The following is a 15,946-nucleotide window of genomic DNA, read 5'->3' on the forward strand; positions in this document are numbered from 1 at the left end:
CATCAAAATAATACCTTTAAATACTTTATAAAATCTATTCATATTTATTTAAATACTTTATAAAATCTATTCATATTTATTTCTTATCATCAAAATAATACCGTTAAATACTTTATAAAATCTAAACTTTTACTAATTTGCATATATTTGCATGCTAATTCATGTTTATATTTTATTAACGAAGCTAGTGCTACTTAAATATTAATATAATATTATTTATTTAATTATTAAAAATATTAATAAATTAAATATTAAATTTTCGCCCCCACCATTTTAGGGGTCTGGATCCGCCACTGCTCAAGTTGGTATATATTTTCATTTTCAATTTGAGAGAAGTCCTTCAAATGTTTGTTAATGAATCGGTACTGTGAAGTGATGAATAATAGGTGGGTCTCAACATTATTACGAATTTTTTAGATATATTGTTTCACGTTGTTGTAAAGAACAAATTTGCCTAATTTATACCCTGAGATGTTCAAAACCTGAGATATTTTTCGTTTCTCCTTGCAGTGTAGTGCTTGAGAATTGGAGTGGAGGAAGCTTTGTAAGTTGAAACCATTCTTTTGATGCCTTCATGCAAGAAAATCGTTGGCATAGATCGCTCGCCATGGCCGTTGAGGCTTTGAAATTAAATACTGCAAAAATCGGACCTCCTTTTCTTCCGGCATTGGAGAAATTCCATCGAAGGCGTACATACATGAGTTTAAGAAAGGCGGGTGGTGAAGCCGGACGAACGGAGAGCTGGCGAGGCAGGGCGGTTGAGCAGCTAGACAGGATGGCATACATAGGGCGGTGGTATGGGGCCAACTTGCTATTGCAGTTGCAGAGAAGAACAAAGGGTGTAGTTTTCTATTATAGATTAATTTAAAGCCCATTTTATTTTATCCAATTTTTTAATATAAGTTCCTCACTCTAAGTCTTATAACTATAATTGAAGTCCTGATCAATGGTTGGTGTATTTTCATTTTTTTTTTCTAATTCATAAAGTCGTTTGTATCCTAATTTTAATAAACAAATGTAAATACTTTTGATTTTGGTTATTGATATTGATTACTTTACTTCTCTTAATGAGACTAAATTGAATAGTGCTATAATATCATAATCATTAATTGAATATTTCATATGTTTTAGTAATTTTTTTTATATCTATCCATATTATGAAAAATAATTTATATTAAAATTATGTTTAATCATTTTGAAAATATATGCTTATTGAAACACAGTTATATTTAAATTTTAATATTTTTTATTAGAAGTTAATTTTAATATTATTCTATTAGTTTTCTCATTCTTTTGATCCCATGAGTGTCTGTTCTTGGATCCGCCATAACCGTGAGCTTGGTGCTGCTGCGAGTTCCTACTATTGACGGAAGAGAGAAAGAATTGTGGCGCCATCCTGAAGTAGGGTTAAAGGGGATATAAGTTATTGTACCACTTGAACTTTAGTTTGGGCTTTCATATGTTGGATTCTATTATTTGAACTTTAAATAATAGTAGGGGTATACTTACAATTTTATAATAATAGTCAAATTGTGTTTTAATTTGAGTGTTCAACTTTATGGAATCTATCTATTCCAGCTATATTATTTATGAAAATATTTAGATTTAAATTTATTGAATTTTTAAATTTATTTATCATATAAATAATTTTAAGTATATCATCATTGACTGAATATTTTTTTAGTTATGTATTTTTGTGTCAAGAATTTTTGTATTCTATTATTTGAACTTTAATGATAGTTGGAGTATACTTCAAATTTTATAATAATAGTCAAATTGTGTTTTAATTTGAGTATACTTAAAATTATTTGCCGAATATTTGATACTCACTTAATTTAAAGTGGGATGAGAGAATACATTTCTCTTTGTTATTATTTGTAATGTTTTGAATTGTTTATAATTTTATGAATACTTATTTTATTCATCATTGAGACATTTTTTTTATATACTTTATCTAATAAAGTGTTAACATATACCGTATAAATGAAAATACTATTATCTTCACTTTATTATCTGTCTTACTTTATTTTTTTTCGTCACTCAACTCACAAAATAAAAAAAGTATGGATGTATATAATGATATTAATTTTATATCTATTTAATTATTTAGAATATTTATTTGTTATAAGAAAATCTTATGTCCCGTGCATAGCACGGGTGATAACACTAGTTTATAGTAAATTTAAATATAACACTACATTTATAAAGATGAATATGCTATCCATCGATTGATCTAGACATATCAAATGATCTTATACAAATGTTTTACGCTTAAATTTACTTGCAGTCCTATAATTTTAAAGAATAAAATGGACATGATTTTTATCATCTCTTTTTCTAACAAGTACTTTTCGTAGCATTGGTTTGTGAATTGTGAGATGACATATTGTTTATATGTCATAACAAACGACACTGATAATAAATTTAGAAACTAAAAATTATGGTAAAATTCAAATGTGACTTAGATAGATTTGAAATTCTAACTTGTAACCAATGTATCATTTATATGCATTGTTTCAAAGCTAAAAGAACAATACCAGCAAAGCAAAACATAAATAAAAGAAAAAATAAATACTTGGGTACGTAGTGTGTGTGGTGCATATTGTTATGTGCGCAATGTGTATTATGTGTGAGTGTTGTGTGCGTGCGCGCAAATTTTGTGTGTAATGTATCTATTGTAATTGTAGGCGTTGTGTGTGTTTAGGGAGTGCATGTGGTGTGTGGACAGTGACGGAGGCAGGATTTTTGATTCGGGGTGCGATATTTACTTTGATATAGAGAAAATTATTCCCTCATTTTTCTTTCATTTTATTAGTTGTGAATATAAAAATATAAATATAATAATTATGTAGTAATAAATAAATTACCTTCAAAGTAAACCTTTTTGAAAATAAAAAATACACTAAGTAAACTATTGATATTGTATAGAAAAAAAATTCATAAACATAGTAATCTATAGATAAAAACGATTGAAAGTCTCCATATAAATAAAAATATAATCACTATAAAATGGAAGAAGAAAAGAATAAATTGCAGCAAAAATACTCTCAAGTTTCTTGTAAGAGTACAATATATCACCAAAATATAAAGGAGAATATAATAATAGAGGAATATTATAAATGAGGCCGCTGGAATCTTTCTCGCGTCTCAGAGAAGGCGAGAGGCGCATTCTACCACTGCGCCACTAAAGATTTTTTTACAGATGGTACAATATATAATACAAAACCGTATTTTTGGGGGTACAGTTGTACCCCTTGTACTACACTGGATACGCCAGTGTGGGTGGATTATGTATGGTGTAATATGTATACAGTTTGTGTTATGTGTGTGTGTGTAGTGCGTGTGTGCATGCATACAATGTGTATTGACTATTGTATGTGTGCATAATTCCTTTAAATTTCATATCAATTACTTTATTTTAGTAAAAAAAATTATGATACTGAATTAACATTCAATTTCCTCAAATTCAATTTAATGACGTACATTTATTAAATACAGAGTATGATAAATATGAAAAAGTAAGATACTAACTTCTGATTATTTTTTTAAAATAATCGTTTTATGAATTGACAAAAATAAAACGGGTAACGGTTGATTAGTCTATTTTTATGAAAAATCAGAGATGCCATGCCACGGAAAGCAATCATATATGAGTTGATTTTTATACTCCATATTTAAGAATTAGTAGCTGGCCTCTTGTACGTGTTTGACATTCACATACCTATCATGTAAGCTATATTTAACGATTTAACTTAAGGGCGCGTTCACCCTATTCAAAATGGTCAGATAGTGGGTTAAATCTCATGAATTATGACTGTTCGGTGTGTTTGTGCTAAATCTCCAAAGTCCATGATTTAGCACTGTTCACACTAAATAAATGAGATTTCAATTCTTTGTGGTCTTGGAAGATTTCCTATCTGCATCGAAAGTACCACCAAGAAATGATGCTAAAATTCCACTTTTGCCCTTCACTTTTCAAAATGCATCTCCTCTTCTTACACAATTCGTTCAACGAAATTAGGGATCTGTGGAATTCACTCCAACCATTGAGTGTTGTCGACGAACCCTATTTCACTTTCAACAACGAGCTGGGAGTAGTAATTCACAAATTTCGGCTGCAAACGCACTGGCGTGAGTTCTCTAAGCCACGGTGAACTTTGTTGTGCTACTCATCGTTCATATTCGGGCGCCGGCTGTCGGTGCCGTTTTGTTCTAATTTTTCGATTCATATATGAATCTGACAGATTCTAATCCACAGGTGTACCTCATTACATCCGTTGATTCGAAGAAGCTGACGACCTGTAGCTCGGAGAGCGGATCTTTCTGTAGTATTTTCACAAGGTCAGTCCACCAATTTCCTTCATCACACTGTGTTGTATATGTCTAATTTCTTGAAAAATCGTTGCAACTGTGCTGATTCCTAGCTATTTTGAGTGTCTGCTCAAACTAATTTGCGAGTGAAATATTGCTCAAACTCCATTATGAAAATTAGTCGTTGTTTGTCTGAAATGTGGACCAAAAATATTGGTTAAATCTTGATTCTCCAATAGAAATTTTGTTGACTGTTTTCTACAAATCAGATGATGAACCCTGCTTGTAATTATGCTACGATATGTCAGTTACTAGAAGACGTACTCGACAATTATCGTACAGAGGCAACCATTCTTATCCGTAGGTGTCTTAACACTCGTAGACGACGGTTGAGGCGTAGATTTCTTGCTTTGGCGAGAAACTATAGTTTGCTCAATAGGGCACCATCACAACAGAGTCATTTGGATCGTCTACTTCATTTCACAGATGCTTATTGCATTTCAACTATGAGAATGGATCGTAACACTTTTGGGCGCTTGTGCCACCTTTTAAAAGAGCGGGGTGGGTTGCGTGTGGGTCAATTTGTCGGGGTGGAAGAACAAGTTGCTATATTCGTTGGTGTTCTTGCACACCACAAGAAGAATCGGTGTGTAGGTTATGAATTTTGGAGGTCTGGAGCCACCATCTCTCTGTACATGCACAAAGTGTTAGGTGCTGTTCTGAACTTGCATGATGTTTTGCTAGTCAAACCGACTCCAGTCACTGATGACTGCAACGATAGTCGATGGAAATGGTTTAAGGTAATATTTCAGTCTACATAATAGTGTATGTGGTTCATATATCGAAATATATCAAATATAACCAGCATGTTCTTCACTTAACTTTCCAAATTGATGCAGGGTTGCCTTGGTGCTTTGGACGGTACGCACATTAATGTCTTAGTTAGTAACACAGATAAACCGCGATTTCGTTCTAGGAAGGGGCAAATATCAACAAACACCCTTGCTGTCTGTGATCGGAACATGCAATTTGTCTATGCCTTACCTGGATGGGAGGGATCAGCGGGCGACTCTCGAGTTTTGCGGGATGCCGTGTCACGTGTGAACGGCTTGAAGGTCCCAAAAGGTTATTTTTTGAATCACTGTGTTCAGATTCGATCAATGCTCTATTTTATACAATGCAATTAATTATTCTCTTCACTTTGCAGGGTACTATTATTTGTGTGACAACGGATACGCAAATAGTGATGGATTTTTGACACCCTTCAGAGGAGTACGATACCATCTAAAAGAATGGGGTCCGGGCGCTGAGTCACCACAAAATGCCATCGAGCTATTCAACATGCGCCACACGAAAGCAAGGAATGTCATTGAGAGAGCGTTCGCAGTCCTTAAGATGCGGTGGGGGATTCTTCGAAGTGCGTCATTTTATCCAATCAAAACACAGATCCGTCTGATAATGGCCTGTTTTTTACTACATAATTTTATCCGTCGTGAGATGGCAATAGATCCAGTTGAAGTTGAATTGGATGGTATCTATCATGAAGTGAATCATGATGATGACAATGGTGTTGTGGAATTTGTCGAGACTGTGGAGCCTTCAACAGAATGGAGTCAAATACGCGAAAACCTCGCGCAACATATGTGGCTTAACCGATGACCTTTGTCTAGTTTATTTTCCCTGATTTCAAAGTTGACTAAGTTGTGTGGTTGTGTGACTAACTGAATTTAGTATTTTACTGCATTCGAACATCATTTTTGCCTTGTGTTCAGTATTATTTTGTTGATTTATTAGGATCTTTCTTAGTTTGTTGCTGCTTTCAGTTTCAAATATCAGAGAACTGAGACGATGGATGGGATCCCTGACTGCTCCTGTGGCCATGGGAAGATGGACCTTCGCCGCGCCGGGGTGTCTGCAATGAATCCCGGAAGGTTATACTATAAGTGTCCGTTGGGTGGAAATCATCCGGGTCATTTCATTTGGTGTGATGAGCATAGTAGCCATACTGGCTCTCGGAAATATAGGGACCAGAATCAGTCAACCGCATCCTCTGGCCCGGTTCCTCACTCAGGAGAATCACGTGTTGATGCAAATAAGGATAGATGTTGCATTGTATGCGGTCTGAACAAGAACCATTCCGACTTCACGTCCCTGGTGATGTTAGCTTTCATGACCACTGTATTGGTCCTACTTGGCTTTCTAATTGGGAAGGTTATGTAATTATATTAGGTATGGTGGATATTTGGGATTATGTGTGGTTTATGTGGATGATTTGGGTGATTTTTGTCGGTCTTTAGGTGTGTTAAGTATATGTATATGATGCTTTGATGTTTTTGGCCTTGACCTGAATATTTAATATTCTTGGGCTTGAAGTTTAGTTTTCAATTCGGCGGTTACATATATACCATTTATATATCGGAAGGGAAAGAAAAGTTATTTCAAATAATTTTTTATTGCACTTCGTTTCTACACATCTTTTAGTTTCACATATATTCTCAACATATTTTAATAACTAATCTTGTTTCTTTTCAAAAGTTATCTCCTCATAATTTTGTTAGCTACTATATCAATAATATATATGTATGTCTATTAATTTTTATGTATTTTATACCAAGAAAACATCGCAATTAATTAGTATTAGCAACATTAGTCTATATATCAGTAATTTTTGTACCATGAAATAAGTAAAAAAATAGATGGCAGGAATATAAAAATCAAAATATCATAAAAAGAAAAAAATATTAGAAAAACTTCAAGTAACAAGAAAGAAAATAATAGTAGTAGTAGTACTAAAAAGTAAGAATATATTTAATATACAAAATTTTAAAGGTTCATAATTTATTTATTATAAACATAGCTTCTGCATATAATATGCTTGTATCAAACGAACATATTTGAGTTCTAGATAAAACACAATATCAAGATAATAAAATTGATTGAAGTTAATTTTTTTTTATTAAAATTGAGCCAAATCAACTTAAATTGATTTCAATAAATACATTTTTGATATTTAGTGTAGTTTAATTTCTTTACTTAAGTGGAGAGATTATATTGGAAATAGCTTTTCTTTCCATAAAATAAGACACACTTGTCAATTTTTTAATGATGTATTATGTAATGTAGTATACAATGCATGAGATGATCCCTTCCGGTATATCTTGCATTTAAATTTCAATACTATTATAAATTTCAATTTATTTTCTATAATTATATTTTATTTTTTACCTAATGTATCCTTAAAATCTTTTGGATAGAGAAAAATTAATTAACATTATCAATCAATCCCTAAACCTATATATAAACACACATAAATTAACATATGAAACAAAATCGAAATAAGAATATTATTTCTAATAGCATATGATTACTCCACAAAAGTCTTGGGACATAGTCATACATTACTTCATTTCACTTAACCAATCCTGCAATGAGACAAAGTTGCTAAAAACTTTGACGAAGGCTTCGAACTTATGCAAAATAGCTACGATGACAAACTATTACCTACGCAACATAAGAGCTAACACAAAGTAAAACTAGTTTTGTCTCTTATACTCGAAACCAGCGCAATAAAATGTTAGAAACTAACACGGAAATGGAGCTTCACAGAATCCACTAGGTGGAACACACAACGGACACCAACTTCGATATCATTGTCTCGGAGAAAACGGAACCATCCACCGTGCGCAAAGTACTTCTCGTTTTGCTTTGTTATAACCATGTCCCATGTGCGGCAGTGTACAGTGAAAGCCGCACTGAATTGTTTTCCATCCTTGGCTATATGGGCTGACCAAAATTCATTCGGTATTACCTGTGCGGGACATTATATTGGATGAATATAGTATATATTATAATATACTTTTTGGTAATGCAATAGCTAGACTCACAAGGTAGTGCTCAAGAAGTGTCCTCGTGATTGTGAGACTGAAAGATGGAAGAGGAATGCCAGTGCTTAATTCAATTTCCGGGTCCGAACCATCGACAGAGACATCTCCCTGATCGGATAAGAACCATTGCTCATCAGCTGAGGCAATGTCTACTTCGGGATCGGATTCTACAAATGAATCTCTACCTGTGACATTGTTGAAATGACAATATGAAAAAAAAAATGACTAAAAAAAAATCAGCAACATATACTGACTCACGTTCAAAGTCTCCCATGGGGATGCATCCAGACACGAAGTTGTACCGGTCAAAGTGAAACACACCGTCGCCGACGTAGATGATATTCATAAAGTCCCCATTGGAAAGATGAATCCGATAAACAAAGTCGGACCAACCATTCCCAAAGTACAAACCAGAATATTTCTTCTTAATTTGTACAGGCCAACGCACCCCGTTCGGCATCTCCAGTGTACACTGTTCGGGGAGCAACTCAGCATATCGTGTTACCCATTCCGGCGGGAGACGCTGACAGAAATTGCACACACTGCTTTATTCAATATATTTGCTTGTTTGATAGTATGAAGTATATACTATACCAGATTGTTTGCACTTTGAACCGCATAGAATTGCTTGAAGAAACGAGGGTTTCGACGTCGGTCGTGGTTGTCCGCCCTAGAAAGTAAAAGATAGGTCAGCTATATAGCTTTTGATAAATTCATGTAGCCACATAATGCTATTGCAAAAAAGTTGAATGCAACCACTTACCCATCGCCGCTGTGTGGTGGATTCGCAGCCATGCTCAATGAGTTTGCTGCAGCTAAGGATGGCATTGTACTCCTCTATATACACTATGCTTATATGTCTTTTTTCTTATTGCTAATTAATAATCTCAACCAACCACATCACAATTTAATGCTGCCATCATCCTCAATTGTCAACTTTTGCTGATATCTTCAGATTTAGGCGGCCAAAGAAATTTATTGCTAGGTGGTTGAGGAGGAATGGAATGGATGGCCTTAACTATGGGTTGTTAACTGTCCATCACAATTAATCGTAAACCCATGTATATAATGAGCACCATGTGATATCACACCATATTGCATGAACCTCAATCGAATAGCATTTCTTCATATTATGGCCATGAATATACCGCTCCAGTCTGTGTTCTTGTACAAAGGGTTGTGGTCTCCGGAGAACGACTCAATCTTGGTAGCCACTCTCATACGTCTGAAGCAAGAGACAATGTGGACTCTTGACGAGTTCCCTATCTACTTCTTACTCACTGCCAGGAAAGAAATCAAGGCGAAGACGGGTGCTGATTTCACTGAGGCAGAAATGAAAAAACGAGTGGAATTCTTGAAGGATCGATACAAAACTTTTAAGAAGGTGACGGCTGATAATGGAACACACTGGGAGATGCCATTCAAAGTAGTTGTGGCGAGCGACGAGGTTTGGACAAAGATCATGAAGGTAGCTATATATCAACATATTCTAATGTTACGTTTTGTGCATCATATTAACAATAGTCATTTGGTTTTTTTTTTGTTTGAGTAGACACTCCCACTGGCGGCAGCCTACTACTATCACGACGAGCCAATCGTCAATGAGCTCGCAACTTTGTTCGGAATGGATGATGTGAAAATTGAGACATCGAAGGAAGTAATAGTCATTTCAGATACAACGGAGAAGCTGTCGTTCGAGGAAGATGATGAGGAAGTCAATTCGCCAATTTTTCATCCAGAGACTAAAGTCCGTCGCAAGCTCTTTGTCGACCATGAGGGAGTATCAGACAGGCTGTCCAGTTCGGGCCGTATGGCTCCCCCCTAAAAATGGCTCCTCTTTTGCCTAATGGAAACCCCCCATGGGGTAGCCCACTTGGAAGCTCAGTTGCGTCGTCTTCACCTGTTGGAAGGGTGCGCCGTTCGCCCGTGTGATGTACTAGTTTGCATTAAGAGGCGCATGCGGTCCAAAAACTAGTAAAAAAATTACCATTTGTTTACTTAAGACCTCGCGAAAAAGGACCTCGTTTTTTTTTGGCCGCGCCTACTTAGTGCATTGTGTTTTGTGTAGTTGTAAGTGATGTATCACTAAGATTATGTAGCACTTGATCAGTTGTTTTATGTAAGCATCTATGAGTATTATTCTTTAAAATGGTTGTTCATAGATACTATTTCCCCTTCTTTAGCAGGCAAATTGGTTGTGAGAATTCAAGGCAGTGGCACTCCCTTTGAGTTGTCCGAGAGCCATGATCGACCAAATTCATACAAACAATGCAGGAGTTTTGAAGGAAATAATTGACATCAAAAGCATACCCCATAATTCACACCATAACACTAATTCCATAAAGTAGTAATTATAGAGTCAACCAGTCCAGATGCAAGTGAATGCACCACTAGAAGCATAATGAAATAGGAAGTTACACACCATGGGGACAAACTTAACACATACCATAGAGGTTCGACAAAAATACTTAGTAGTCTATATTAGCTTACATAGTCAAAACATATTCAGAAAGCAAGTCCCCTATGGCCACACACTTCAGGTTGTCGAAGGATCCTGCCCGAGTAGCCATAGAACGTACCCCGGCTTGGCGTCCGCTGCCATTCCCATGAAAACTTCCAGACGCTGTGGCTTATCGGCAAGTATGTTACACAACTGATACCGTTGGACAACTGTCAGTCCTTCGACACATCGAACCTTCTCATAAACATCCTGTCTTGCTTGGCCCATATCAAATTCATAGCCAATTCTGGTCGATATCACTTCAAGACGTTTGTTTGTTTCATCATGCAAATTAGCGAGAAACTCCAGCAAAGCAGCATCACTGGAATCAGCTTTACGTTTTTTCGGACGCTGCTTTTGGGTGGCAACAGGCTGCTGACTTTGGCCAGTGCTTTCATCTTGCTGAGCATTAGGGATAGTCACTGTGGGGTTGATCGGTTCATCGAACAAATCCTCGAGGCTGACATGATAGTCATTTGAAGGGTCATCATTGTGGGCCATGTTGTGCTGGTGAAGTTCTCTCGCGCCATCAGCAATGTCCTCGGCAGTGCCACCACTTGCACGGTCTTGACCAAAGATTATGGTCCATGTTTCCCATAAAGGCCAGGATTTATTGCGCATAAATTTGGCTTCGCAATCAGCCTGTAAACATGGAAGAATGGATTAAAGCAATAGGCACACACACCTCTATCAGTTCCGAGTTTTTAACCAAAATGCATATGTTGTAATGGAGTGTGGGTGGAGGTAAAGCAATTTGTAAAACATTTACCGCGACAATCTGTTCCCACTGCTCGTCGGAGCAGTCAATCTTGTGAGCCCCGTCAGAACTAAATCCAACTCCAGTCCTCGCTAGTATTTTTCGGAGACTGTTGTAGTTCTTCTTCCAGGCAACCATCCTAGAGACAATATGAGGCTGCCCCTTAAGGTCAGTGTTTGGGAATACCTTCCGCAGATTGTCTTCAATCCGCGACAGATAGCCACAACGATATCCGTTGTCGGATTTCCAGCCTGTCGCAACCAACTCCAACAAAGAGGATGCCAAGATCTCTTCTTCCCTTGCTGACCAAATACGACGAGTGCGGTCCCCTTTTCGGTACTTCCGCCTAGCCCCGTCAGTGCTCCCTAGTGGTTGATGAAAATATGATACAAATGGGGTAGTAAATTTATAAACACAACCAAATCACTAATAACCATGCTTATGTAGGCTTTATAAAAGCAATAAACTCACCCTGTATAGAGAAACCACTAGTTCCAGATCCCCCACCGCGAATCGATTGAGACATGATGCCTACATCAGATTAAAAAAACAAACCAGTAAACACATCACACAACACAACCTCATAAGGAGAACACAATCACCGGACATCGAAAGTTTGACACATTGTTGGTTTAAATGCAGATACATAATACTATACATGAACCAAGCAACATCACTCTAACATATTGTCCTGCCCAAATAATTGAAAATACACAGAGGATAATAAAATTAAATTGTATATTGCAATGTACAACACCATGATTATGTTGGCAGCTCTATGTGTTGATTAATCATCAATTAAAATTGAAGAAGTGGGGGAAGAGAAAGCATACCTGCACACAAAATCGGTTGAGAGAGATTCACGGTAGTGTTATGAAGTCCAATGCCGAACAAATGGAAGAGAAATATAGAAAATGTACCTAGAGTCTACTCCCGCATCGTTTTTGGTGAAAATTTGGGCGCCCAATTTGTTTCAATTTCCCGCTATTAATTCCGGTGAAATTTGGAAAGGGAGAAATATGTCATTGAACTTGGAAACATAATTTAAAAAAATAAATAAAAGCAACTGTGCGGCCCATATTTCAACTGAAATCTGATAGACTAAACAAGGGTTACGTTATCTGAATATGTGGGCCATAGTCATCCAATTCTGTTCCATAAATCAAATATTGGATCTATGAGATTTTGAAATCTCCAAGGGTGAACACGCCCTAATACTATTTGCGACAATCTGCTTTTTAATAATTTAGAATATTGGATTTGATAGAAAGTAACATATAAGATTACTATTGACCCGAATAGTCGTGGGTTAGCTCGGAATTCGAAGATTTAGAGTTAGGGTTAAAAATTCAGAGCCTGAATAACCCGCACCCAGATAGCCCAATAACCTGAGTGGATTGGCTCGAACCTGGACGGGTTAGCCCAATTGACATCCCTAGATATATCAATAAAAAGTTACTGAAGCACTAGTTCGTTGCTCGGATAGCTACTCCAATTCTATTTTGTTAAGATTATAAAGTTATAAATTGTGAGCGAGTACATCGATAGCACTAATTAAAGTATAGAGTATAGACAATAAAATTATTTAAATGCAAAATAGAGAGAAACAGAGTGTGCCAACTTAAATGAGTTGATAAAAAAGTATAAAAATTCATCCATGATTTGGGAGGATTTTAGTTTTTAAAAAAAAAAATGTAAAAGGATCAAAATCGTAAAAATATGAAAGTCCACGGACCACCAATGTAATTCTTGAAGTCCATTGATCACATACATGCAAACGACAAATCTATTTTTTGTAATTCACTCATAATGAGTAGTAGTATTAAGGTAGTAGTACTGAGATATAAATGGGAGTAGTTTAACCGAGAACCATTGTAAATTGATACTCCCTCCGTCCCAGATAATTCGATCCAATATTTCATTTCAGGCCGTCTCATATAATTTGTCCCATTTCATTTTTATCATTTTTGGTAGTGGACCCTATATTCCACTAACTCATTCTTACTCACATTTTATTACTCCTCGTCCCGCTTAAGATGACACATTTTCCTTTTTAGTTTGTCCCAACTAAGATGACACATTTCCTTTTTTGGTAACTTTCTCTCTCCAATTAATATACCCAACGATTTTTTCCCACTCTTATTAAAATATTCATCTATCTTTCTCTCTTTATTTTAATACTTAAACCCACCATTTCTCTCTCAAATTAAACACTTTAACCAATAACTCCTAAAATTTCGTGCTGGCCAAGAAGTGTGTCATCTTAGCCGGGACGGAGGGAGTATAAAACTAATATTTTAAAAGTAGGATCCACATTCCACCAACTTTTTCAACTCACTTTCTATTAGATTTCTTAAAATCCGTGCCGGATCAAAGTGTCCCAAATTATCTGGGACGGAGGGAGTATATTTTATACTGTCACTTAATAAATTATTCAGTTCTTATTATAAGATAGTTCTGAATTGAATCCTTCACACTAAAAGTATACTATCAATTGATAAGTCTATTCTTAACCAAAAATTAATTATTTATATTAAGAATAGTGATGAAACTCGATAATCTTTTGAACACATTTAATGAGTTTTTGGTTAACAACATATCATCATGTCCATGTAATAAAACGATAGAGACAAAATATCACAATTTTTACATGAGAACACCCATAAATTCATTTTACATATAGCATGGATTGATTTATGTTCTCAACAAAATATATAAATTAGCAAGTGATCAAGAGAAAAAGCCGAAGGTGTCCAAAATGGTGGTGTGGAGCGGGTCGCTCAAATGGGTCACCCAGTTGTTGAGCGGCCCTTTACCAGTGGCGGCCGCTTGGACGGCAAAGCCCAGGAACGCCACCATCGCGAGACGAGCGTGTTTGATCTCAGCTAGTTGGAGTGTCTCCTTCTTCTCTGGGTCGGCTGCTAGTCCCAACGGGTCAAAGTATGACCCGCCAGGGTACAACCTCTTTTCCGGGTCAAGCTCCGCATTCCTCTGGAACTCAATGTACCCGATCACGAGCACCTCGATCCATATCAATGTGGATATTGTGAAGGGCAATGGTTGTCCTAGGTACGATGATCCCTCCACCAGCTCCACCTATATAATATAAAATCAATATCAATTTAGATTATTTAAAATTTAATTAAAATTTCTGATTATTTATCACAAATATTGACACCTAATATCATGGAACTTTTAAAATGCAAACTTTGAACTTGACATATACTCCCTTCGTTCGTAAAAAATTGACAAAGTTGTATATGGTACGAGATTTAATATGCAATTAGTAAAGTAAGAGGGAGAGAGGGAGGAAATAGTAAGAGAGGAGGGAAAAAGATAGTGGAAGTAATTTTAATGGATTATGGGTCTATGTTAGTGGACGGGCCAAAATGGAAAAACTAGTCTATTTTTTGGGATCGAGAGAGTAATATCATAAATTTATATAGTTGTTGAACTTTTTTCACCCGCGACAAAATTCAACTAGAGATAGATAGCTATATGCTTCTAACTTGGGAGTTTATAATCATATCAGTATCATTTTTCAGTAGTAGCATATCTTATGTGATGTAATAACAAATGAAATGTAGACGAATTTTGTTGCTAGTGGGAAAAATAAAAAAACTAATCAAGTTGGTGATATTATAAGTGAAGATTAAAGTTTGTGGGAAAAATAAAACAAGTATTTAAGTATGTTACTTTGCCAGCATCCTGCCAGGTGATGCCAGTGAGCCACTCGACGGTGAGAGCGCCGAGGGTGGCGAGCATGGCCCACCTGCCGTGGATGAGCTCGCATTCCCTGAACCTCTGGAGGCCGAAAACCTCGCTGTAGGGCTGGAACGGAGTGGACTTGACGTCAGCCAGCTCCGTTCTGGTCCCGATGATGTCTCCCGCCAAATTCTTGGCCAGGTTCTGATCGAGCGAGTCCAAATCAAACTGCAGGTACTCGGCAGGCTTCCCGAGGCCGAACGGGTCGAAGCCGTAGTCCCCGACGAGGGAGCCGTCGAGATATTCGGGGGCCTTGGCGCCGGGAAACCATAGCGGGCGGTCGGTGTTGAAGCTCTTGGAAGGGGATTTCTTCGCGGGTTTTTTGCCGCCGAAACCGAAGCGGGCCTGGACGCGGCCCGACCCGGAGTGGACGTCGGAGAGGCGGATGCCGATGAAGGAAGAGGCGGCGGCGGTGGACATTGTGGTGATTGGAGTTGGGAGTTGTGGTGATTTTGGGGTTGAGATATAGGATTTGAATTTGATGAGGGAGATCGAGATTTTTTGTGGGAGGGGGGAATGGGGAGCGTTGGATTGGGGGAGTGGATCCATCTAACGCCTGTGGGAGCCTCCGCCTTATCTCATTCTTATCTTCAGTGATTTCAATTGGTGCGTACATGCCGAGTTTCTGTGGTTTATAGTGACGCCTCTCGATTGGATTTTATCTCTTCTGCATACCATTTTTTTAACATGAGGTAACGCTAACAACTGTTTTTTACAACACTATACATC

General features: G+C 36.8%; 5 protein-coding genes across 5 annotated transcripts; 2 read left to right on the forward strand and 3 right to left on the reverse strand.

Moving 5' to 3' along the window:
- Positions 1-4,823: 4,823 nt before the first annotated feature.
- LOC125221029 lies at positions 4,824-6,232 on the forward strand. The gene is made up of 4 exons (XM_048123154.1): positions 4,824-5,111; positions 5,211-5,436; positions 5,519-5,728; positions 6,135-6,232. Exons 1-4 carry the CDS (start codon positions 4,824-4,826, stop codon positions 6,230-6,232), a joined length of 822 nt encoding a protein of 273 aa, XP_047979111.1.
- A 1,406-nt stretch (positions 6,233-7,638) lies between these two features.
- LOC125221030 (B3 domain-containing protein REM20-like) lies at positions 7,639-9,023 on the reverse strand. Its single transcript, XM_048123155.1, has 5 exons — positions 8,959-9,023; positions 8,790-8,865; positions 8,454-8,718; positions 8,196-8,380; positions 7,639-8,119 (listed from the first exon to the last, which is right to left on the reverse strand). The coding sequence occupies exons 1-5, from the start codon at positions 9,021-9,023 to the stop codon at positions 7,886-7,888; spliced, it is 825 nt and encodes a 274-aa protein (XP_047979112.1). The 3' UTR covers positions 7,639-7,885.
- A 304-nt stretch (positions 9,024-9,327) lies between these two features.
- On the forward strand, positions 9,328-10,296 carry LOC125221031. The gene is made up of 2 exons (XM_048123156.1): positions 9,328-9,663; positions 9,748-10,296. Exons 1-2 carry the CDS (start codon positions 9,328-9,330, stop codon positions 10,018-10,020), a joined length of 609 nt encoding a protein of 202 aa, XP_047979113.1. The 3' UTR covers positions 10,021-10,296.
- Positions 10,297-10,512: 216 nt separating this feature from the next.
- Positions 10,513-12,061, reverse strand: LOC125221032. Its single transcript, XM_048123157.1, has 4 exons — positions 12,055-12,061; positions 11,924-11,983; positions 11,465-11,817; positions 10,513-11,337 (listed from the first exon to the last, which is right to left on the reverse strand). The coding sequence occupies exons 1-4, from the start codon at positions 12,059-12,061 to the stop codon at positions 10,732-10,734; spliced, it is 1,026 nt and encodes a 341-aa protein (XP_047979114.1). The 3' UTR covers positions 10,513-10,731.
- Positions 12,062-14,078: 2,017 nt separating this feature from the next.
- LOC125222571 (chlorophyll a-b binding protein CP29.2, chloroplastic) lies at positions 14,079-15,781 on the reverse strand. Its single transcript, XM_048125261.1, has 2 exons — positions 15,149-15,781; positions 14,079-14,548 (listed from the first exon to the last, which is right to left on the reverse strand). Exons 1-2 carry the CDS (start codon positions 15,764-15,766, stop codon positions 14,183-14,185), a joined length of 984 nt encoding a protein of 327 aa, XP_047981218.1. The 5' UTR covers positions 15,767-15,781; the 3' UTR covers positions 14,079-14,182.
- Positions 15,782-15,946: the final 165 nt, after the last annotated feature.

The sequence above is a fragment of the Salvia hispanica genome, chromosome 4 (genome assembly GCF_023119035.1).
Source record: "Salvia hispanica cultivar TCC Black 2014 chromosome 4, UniMelb_Shisp_WGS_1.0, whole genome shotgun sequence".
Lineage (NCBI taxonomy): Eukaryota > Viridiplantae > Streptophyta > Magnoliopsida > Lamiales > Lamiaceae > Salvia > Salvia hispanica.

Excerpts from the sequence above, each read along its gene's own strand:
- LOC125221029 (XM_048123154.1), top strand. The coding sequence starts at position 4,824 with ATGGATCGTAACACTTTTGGGCGCTTGTGCCACCTTTTAAAAGAGCGG. Across the intron at positions 5,112-5,210 it reads GTCGATGGAAATGGTTTAAG|GGTTGCCTTGGTGCTTTGGA; the intron begins GTAATATTTCAG and ends AAATTGATGCAG. Across the intron at positions 5,437-5,518 it reads CGGCTTGAAGGTCCCAAAAG|GGTACTATTATTTGTGTGAC; the intron begins GTTATTTTTTGA and ends TTCACTTTGCAG.
- LOC125221030 (XM_048123155.1), bottom strand. The coding sequence starts at position 9,023 with ATGCCATCCTTAGCTGCAGCAAACTCATTGAGCATGGCTGCGAATCCA. Across the intron at positions 8,381-8,453 it reads CCCCATGGGAGACTTTGAAC|GTAGAGATTCATTTGTAGAA; the intron begins GTGAGTCAGTAT and ends ACAATGTCACAG. Across the intron at positions 8,120-8,195 it reads CACTTCTTGAGCACTACCTT|GTAATACCGAATGAATTTTG; the intron begins GTGAGTCTAGCT and ends TGTCCCGCACAG.
- LOC125222571 (XM_048125261.1), bottom strand. The coding sequence starts at position 15,766 with ATGGATCCACTCCCCCAATCCAACGCTCCCCATTCCCCCCTCCCACAA. Across the intron at positions 14,549-15,148 it reads CCTGGCAGGATGCTGGCAAA|GTGGAGCTGGTGGAGGGATC; the intron begins GTAACATACTTA and ends TATATTATATAG.
- LOC125221031 (XM_048123156.1), top strand. The coding sequence starts at position 9,328 with ATGGCCATGAATATACCGCTCCAGTCTGTGTTCTTGTACAAAGGGTTG. Across the intron at positions 9,664-9,747 it reads TTTGGACAAAGATCATGAAG|ACACTCCCACTGGCGGCAGC; the intron begins GTAGCTATATAT and ends TTGTTTGAGTAG.
- LOC125221032 (XM_048123157.1), bottom strand. Across the intron at positions 11,818-11,923 it reads TAGTGGTTTCTCTATACAGG|GGAGCACTGACGGGGCTAGG; the intron begins GTGAGTTTATTG and ends ATCAACCACTAG. Across the intron at positions 11,338-11,464 it reads AGTGGGAACAGATTGTCGCG|GCTGATTGCGAAGCCAAATT; the intron begins GTAAATGTTTTA and ends CCATGTTTACAG.